Genomic DNA, 7,221 nt, shown 5'->3' with positions numbered 1-7,221 from the left:
CCTCTATTATCTTGCTCTCTAGGCCTCTAATTTTGGATATTGCGGCCTTGACCGGCGTAATGCTCAAATTAGAGAGTTGATTGTGGCCCTAACCGGCATAGTCAATACACCGAAAGGATAATTGGTTTAGTAGCCTTAACCGGTACTAGATACGAGACTTAACACATAGAAAATGCATGCATTTGTGAAATTGGCATCGATATTTTCAAGATAGTTAGTGTGAATCATCCGACACTCTCATGTTCTCATTAATTAGAAAACCCAAATTTAATTTTCTAGTTCGTTAATTAGTTGTTTAGTTTACTTTTCAGTTACGTTTAATTTAGTTAATTCACAATTCAAAACTTCCTACAATTTTCGACTCATTTGTGAATATCCACCACTAGGCTCTTAGTTTTGATTAGGCTTTGGTGAAAACTAAAGCCGAGCATTGCTAAGGCTTGGTGCCTTAGAATAACATTTTTATTTTTATTTTCTTTTTCTTTTTCCTTTATTTTCTTAGTGACTCTAGTTCCGACTATCCAAGGATTGTGGGTTAGCCACTAATCCCCGTGGTACAATAATTTGGGGCTTAATACTTCCCTATCTTGACAATGATACGTACGCTTGCGTAAATGTGCATCAAGTCAACTTTGTGTTGGGAAAGAATTCAGTGATTGGTTTTGCAGAGTTGAAGAAGCTTTGGCATTTGCGAGAAGTACTTCATATTTTCGGGCTTCATAATATTATCTATGTGGAAGATGCTTTGGAGGCCAATATGGGGGAGAAGAAGTATCTTGATGGACTAGCTTTTTCATGGGGAGGTGACAGTGTGACACTGACGATTCACAAAAAGAAAGAAAAGTGCTACTCAAGCTTCAACCTTATAGAAAACTAAGAATTTGTATGGGGGCACAAGCTTTCATAGTTGGTTAGAAAATTATTCTTTCCAGTTGGTTTATCTTCAACTTTCCAATTGTATAAATTCTTACTTTTTGCCACCACTGAGGCAGCTACCCTTCCTCCGGGGTCTTCATGTTATTCGGCTAAATGGTGTAATTTCAATAGATAGTGTGTTTTATGGTGATGATACATGTGTCGTCACGCCATTTAGACATCTAAAATTTCAATAGGTCATGAGTTTTATGGATAAATGGAGAGTCTTCTCTGCGATTGATCGACAAAGGAGAGCACTCAAGTCTACTTTAATGGACCCATTTGTTGTTCAAGTCTTTGAGCTTGTCTTTCACGCATTTTCATCACTCTCTTCAAAAATGAAGTTTAGCTTCTATGAACCTTCTCTTGGATTGACAATTCCATCCTTTAACAATTTGACCGCACATTTCCTTGTCAATCTTTAGTTGGATTGATTATTCCATCCATTAACATTTTAATCCACACATTTCCTAGTCAATCATATTTGTCTGTAGTCAAGTCTTTGGACATGCTGTGAGTTTGCATATGCTGATCGAAAAGTAAGTGGGGGAGACAGGTAACCTCTCTGAATTAGTAACGTGTGTATATATATTGAACTATCTCCAGCCAGTTCCTCTTGTAACTTTCCTCAGTGAACAATTCTACACACTTTGCATATCCATTATTCAAACAATGGAGAGAGTTACTTGGTTCTTCCCGGTATACTTGATTTGTTGTGAGGCGGCTAACTGCTTAACTATGGCAGCACAAACCAACCTTAACATCACCACAGACCGATCTGCTCTTCTTGCTCTCAAAGCCCATATCACAAGTGACCCTCAAAACATGATCTTTACCAATTGGTCAACCACCACCCCTGTTTGTAACTGGGTTGGAGTCATTTGTGGTGCACGCCATCATCGAGTCACAGAGTTGAACCTCTCTTACTTTGGTCTTGCGGGCACCATTCCTCCTGAGCTAGGCAACTTATCATTGCTTGTTGATCTGGACGTCCAAAATAACAGTTTCCAGGGTACCTTGCCTCAGGAATTGGCTCGCCTGCGCCGGTTGAAGTTTATTAACTTGGGATACAACAAATTTATGGGAGTGATTCCATCATGGTTTGGGTCCTTGTCCAAACTTCAAGGATTCAGCTTGTTCGGTAATCAATTTGCAGGTTCCATACCAGCTACCATCTTCAACTTATCTACTCTGCAAATAATTAATCTGAGTTATAACCAGCTCTCAGGTATGTACAAACTTATGTACCTACCAACAAATTATCTAAAACCCTAATCTATTAACACCATAGCTAGCATGTTAAGGTATAAGATACGCTTATTTCTAATTAATAATTATTGCATTGCAAGAGAAATTGGAAACCTAACAATCTTATAGGAGATATACCTTGATGCTAACAATTTTATAGGTATGTCACAAATTGGTTTTGTTGAATTAGTTAAAGAGATAATAATTGTGCATATGCCCTACACTTGAAATTTCAATCAGACATCTTGTGTGCAGATGATCAACTATAATATATAATTGTTAAGTTTTAAGAAAAACAAAATGAGATTGGTGTTTTAGATTAACTGGAGAAGTTGTCAGTGAACTTCATTGCCTTAAAAAAATGCCTATTACTTCCTATGGTTGTCTTCAAAATGTCTTCTTCAATTATTTTTGAGTCTTTATGAAAACAGCTTGACTGGAAGACTTTTGAATACTATATGTAAACATTCTGAGCATTTAAAAGTTGGATTATTCTTATAACCAACCTGACGATCCACTTCCATCCAAATGGTAGTAATGAAAACAACTTTAATTACAATTATCATATAACAATTTTAGTAGAAGCACACCCATCAATATTGGCCACTTAACCCAGATAAAGACGATTGATCTTAACTCGAACAATTTGACATATATATATATATATACACATATATATATATATATATGCAATAATCATTTTATTTTGTTCCTATATATATCATGATTTATTCTGAAGTAATCAATGTGTGGTAATGATTATAAGTTTTCTCAATTATATATGTTTGACACCCTATTGTTAAGGTAAGCATATATCTAATTAATAACTATTAATAGGTAGAATCCCTAGAGAAATTGGGAACCTGACAACGTTGAAGGCGATCTACCTTGGACATAATAATTTTAAAGGTATGACTTCCATCGGTTTTGTTGATTTAAATAGACAATTAGTTACCCTGCATGCCCCATATTTGAATTTTTTTTTATTCTTGTGAAATAGTATAGGGTATGTCATATATCTTATATAAGCTGGAATGTGTTTTAATTTTCAGAAATTCCAAATGAGATTGGCACCTTGAATCAACTAGAAAAGTTGTTTGTGCAAGAAAATTCCTTAAAAGGGACTATTCCAATGACTGTCTTGAACATGTCATCTTTGACTACTTTATATTTCTATGAAAACAACTTGAATGGTAGAATTCCCGACAATATATGTCAACATCTTCCAAAAATTCAAGAGTTGAATTTGGGTTGGAATCAGTTTGATGGTCCACTTCCATCCAAGTTATGGCAATGCAAACAACTTGTTGTATTAAACTTGGAGGATAACAAGTTCAGCGGAAGAATACCCAAATATATTTGGAACTTAACCCAAATAAAGAGGATTGAGTTTGGCACCAACAGCTTGACAGGTATTCATAATCTCAATTGCATGTACTTAATTACCATTATATATTTTTATAAACTGGTTCATAGAATTATCAATCCAAAAGATGATATATTTTGATAATAATATTCTATTGTTCCAAGCCATCATGGTTTAGACAAATTTACACCTGTTTTACATAATTTAATAAAGAAACGTTACTAATTTCGTAATTGAATTAAATTTTTATCTATTTATTTTCTTTTCTCCCCCTATCTTTTTGTCTCTATTTTACCTCTCTCCTCACTTTCCATGTTCAGAAAAAGAAAAACAAGAAATAAAAATAAAAATTTCTCACGTAGTTTTTGATTTTTCTAGTATATCTAATAATGTCAGAGTGTTGACATAACTATTGCAGGTCCTATACCATATGAGATTGGTTATCTTCGAAATTTAGAGGAACTGATACTCTTTGAGAATAATCTAAATGGCCATATCCCATCCTCAATCTTCAATATATCCACAATAATAGCATTAGATCTGGGAGTTAATCAGCTTTCAGGTAGCCTCCCAGCAAACATAGGCCTTGGGCTTCCAAACCTAGAAGGATTTTTTGTAGGAGCGAATCACCTCAATGGAGTAATCCCCAAATCCATCTCCAATGCTTCTAAGCTCTGGAATCTAGACCTGGGAGGTAACTCTTTTTCTGGATATATTCCAAGCACTTTGTGCCTCTTGACAAACCTTGAATTGTTCGGATTGTTCCTCAATAATTTGACCATTGATACCTCTACTCCAGAAGTTAATTTTTTTTCTTGTTTGACAAATCTTAGAAATGTGAGGAAATTAGCCTTCTCAAGCAATCCATTAAATGCCAAGCTTTCAATTTCCTTTAGTAATTTCTCTGCATCACTTCAATATCTTTATATAGGAAACTGCAGCTTGAGAGGTACCATCCCCAGTGATATAGGCAACTTGAGTAGCTTGATACTTTTAGGCCTTGAATTCAATCAATTGAGCGGGCCAATTCCAGGCTCAATGGGAAGACTACATAATCTTCAAGCTTTGTATATGGATAATAGCACATTGCGAGGATACATTCCAGATGAAGTTTGTCAACTAGAAAACTTAAGTGATTTGGATTTGTCTCAGAATCAACTCTCTGGTTCTATACCTTCCTGCTTGGGCAATCTAACAACATCTCTAAGATCTCTATCCTTAGGATCTAATTTGTTGAATTCCACAATCCCATCTTCCTTATGGGGACTTACAAATATCTTGAAAATAAACTTGTCATCCAATTCTCTAATTGGACCTCTACCAGGTGGTGTTGGTAATTTGAAAGTTGCTACATATATAGATGTATCATACAACCAATTATCTGGTAGTATACCAAGCAGCGTTGGGAGTTTATCGAGTTTGATCAATCTCTCCTTAGCACATAATAATCTAGAAGGCCCTATTCCAAGTTCCTTTGCAACCTGTGTAAGCTTAGAACGATTGGATTTATCTCAGAACAGTCTTTCTGGAGTGATTCCAAAATCTCTAGAAGCACTCTCATATCTCAAGTATCTGAATCTGTCTTTCAACATACTCCAAGGAAAAATTCCAACTGGTGGTCATTTCAAAAACTTCTCTGCTGAATCATTTACTTCAAACCGTGGACTCTGTGGTGCATCCCAATTTCAAGTTCCACCATGCAAAAGAAAAACTAGTATGTCTATCTTGAAATATGTTATTCCGGGGATCTTGTCAGCAATGCTTCTAGCGATCTCCATATTTTGGATGTTGATGTTCCGCAGAAAAAAGAATGCGAAAGCTGCAACACATACTATCTTGATGCCTCAAGTTTTATGGAGACGAGTTTCATACCAAGAGCTCCTAAGTGCGACAGATGGATTCAATGAAAGCAACTTACTTGGTACAGGAGGTTTTGGTTCAGTATATAAAGGAACATTGTCAGATGGGATAGATGTTGCGATAAAGGTTTTCAATTTGGAGTTAGAAGGGGCATTTACAAGTTTTGAGGTTGAATGTGAAGTGCTAAGTAACGTTCGTCACCGAAATCTTGTCAAAGTCATCAGTTGCTGCAGTCAAATTGATTTCAAAGGTCTTGTATTGAATTACATGCCTAATGGGAGCCTTGAGAAGTGGTTGTACTCTCAGAATTCTTCTTTGAACATAATGCAGAGGTTGGATATAATGATAGATGTTGCATTGGCATTGGAGTACCTTCATCATGGTTATGAAGTACCTATTGTCCATTGTGATTTGAAGCCAAGCAACATCCTACTAGATGATGATATGGTTGCACATGTTGCTGATTTTGGTATTGCGAGACTCTTGGGTGGAGGAGATTCTATGACTCAAACCATGACCCTAGCCACAATTGGGTATATTGCTCCAGGTGTTGTACTTTATCTTTCAATTTTGTATGTTGTCCTTAATTATAAAAATATTTTTGTTTTTAAATCAATTTTATATATGCAGAGTATGGAATGGAAGGAATAGTGACCAGAAGAGGGGATGTGTATAGTTTTGGTATTGTTGTGATGGAAACATTCACAAGAAGGAAGCCAACCGATGAGATCTTCATTGGAGAAATGAGACTAAATCAATGGGTTGCAAATTTCCTAGTTGCAGATGCAATAGTTGAAGTTGTGGATGCTAGTTTATTAGGAAGCGAGGAGGATCATGACTTCGTGAGCAAGAGGGAGTGCTTATCATCCATTATGAGATTAGCTGTTGCTTGTTCAGCAGAATCACCGGAAGAGAGGATAAACATGCAGGAGGCTGTAGCCACGCTTAAAACAATTAAGAACAAGTTTTCAAAGGACACTATTGCAGGAGGTGTGGTATTGAACCGTCGTCCTGTTTCGTAACCCTTTAATGTGTCGATATATCTTTGTAATTGTATTATAGTGTGGTTGTGAGTTCTGACTCATGTTTGGTTGGTAATTTGCTCTCCTACTCTGTATTCAAAAATAACTTCCATCTAGATCCTTCCACTTTTGTAGTTTCTGTGTTTTTCAGCTTTGGTCCTAGCTACGTAAATAAAGCAAAGCACTAGTATTTACTCAAATGCTTCTATCTCTAAGTTCTCAATTTGCTCATCATGCTATAACTAATCTTGAATCCTTTGAAGCTTCAGAAGATTTTAGATGCACTAATTTTGATTGTTTCTTTCCTAGTGGAGGACTCCATGGACCCAAGTTAAAAGAGATGAAGATCTATAGATGTACGAAACTGAGGTCACTTCAAGAGCAGATGCACACCCTTCTCTCATCTCTCCAAATCATATCTATAAGAGATTGCTCAGAATTGGAGTCATTCCGGAAGTGGGATTGCCTCAAATTTAATATTTCTTTGCATTCTATCTTGCAAAAGACTGATTTGTGAGCCCTGAAAAAATTTAACGAGCAAAATTGAGATTGTTCGATAAGTTATTTATCGACCTCGGAAACTATAAGAGATGCTTGAGAATATTTTCAAAAATTTTCACGAAGTGAAATCCTCGATTTAAGAGTTGGATAATAAAATACACGACATGACCAGTTCGTGGAAATTTTCGGAGAATTATTCAGATACTCGAACCATTTATCGTGACTTTCCGAAGTTCTGAGATTTTGAAAATTTATTTAAGAAATAGAAACCAACTGGCGCGATCCCAGCCATCCATAAATCCACCGCTT

At 36.0% G+C, this 7,221-nt stretch overlaps 1 protein-coding gene across 1 annotated transcript; it reads left to right on the top strand.

Moving 5' to 3' along the window:
• Positions 1 to 1,653: 1,653 nt before the first annotated feature.
• On the top strand, positions 1,654 to 6,411 carry LOC112198611 (LRR receptor-like serine/threonine-protein kinase GSO1). Its single transcript, XM_024339757.2, has 6 exons — positions 1,654 to 2,143; positions 3,001 to 3,072; positions 3,216 to 3,575; positions 3,948 to 4,223; positions 4,461 to 5,936; positions 6,020 to 6,411. The coding sequence occupies exons 1-6, from the start codon at positions 1,654 to 1,656 to the stop codon at positions 6,409 to 6,411; spliced, it is 3,066 nt and encodes a 1,021-aa protein (XP_024195525.2).
• The last annotated feature ends 810 nt before the right edge of the window (positions 6,412 to 7,221 follow it).

The sequence above is a fragment of the Rosa chinensis genome, chromosome 4 (assembly GCF_002994745.2).
Source record: "Rosa chinensis cultivar Old Blush chromosome 4, RchiOBHm-V2, whole genome shotgun sequence".
Taxonomy (NCBI): Eukaryota; Viridiplantae; Streptophyta; class Magnoliopsida; order Rosales; family Rosaceae; genus Rosa; species Rosa chinensis.
The sequence above is the reverse complement of the archived record's forward strand: the minus strand, read 5'-3'. Positions and strand labels throughout refer to the sequence as shown.

What these genes read in the sequence shown, in the direction of transcription:
- LOC112198611 (XM_024339757.2), top strand. Translation starts at nt 1,654, where the DNA reads ATGGCAGCACAAACCAACCTTAACATCACCACAGACCGATCTGCTCTT. An exon ending in TGGACATAATAATTTTAAAG is followed by an intron (nt 3,073 to 3,215) that starts GTATGACTTCCA and finishes TTTAATTTTCAG; the next exon opens with AAATTCCAAATGAGATTGGC. An exon ending in CTGGAATCTAGACCTGGGAG is followed by an intron (nt 4,224 to 4,460) that starts GTAACTCTTTTT and finishes ATCTTTATATAG; the next exon opens with GAAACTGCAGCTTGAGAGGT.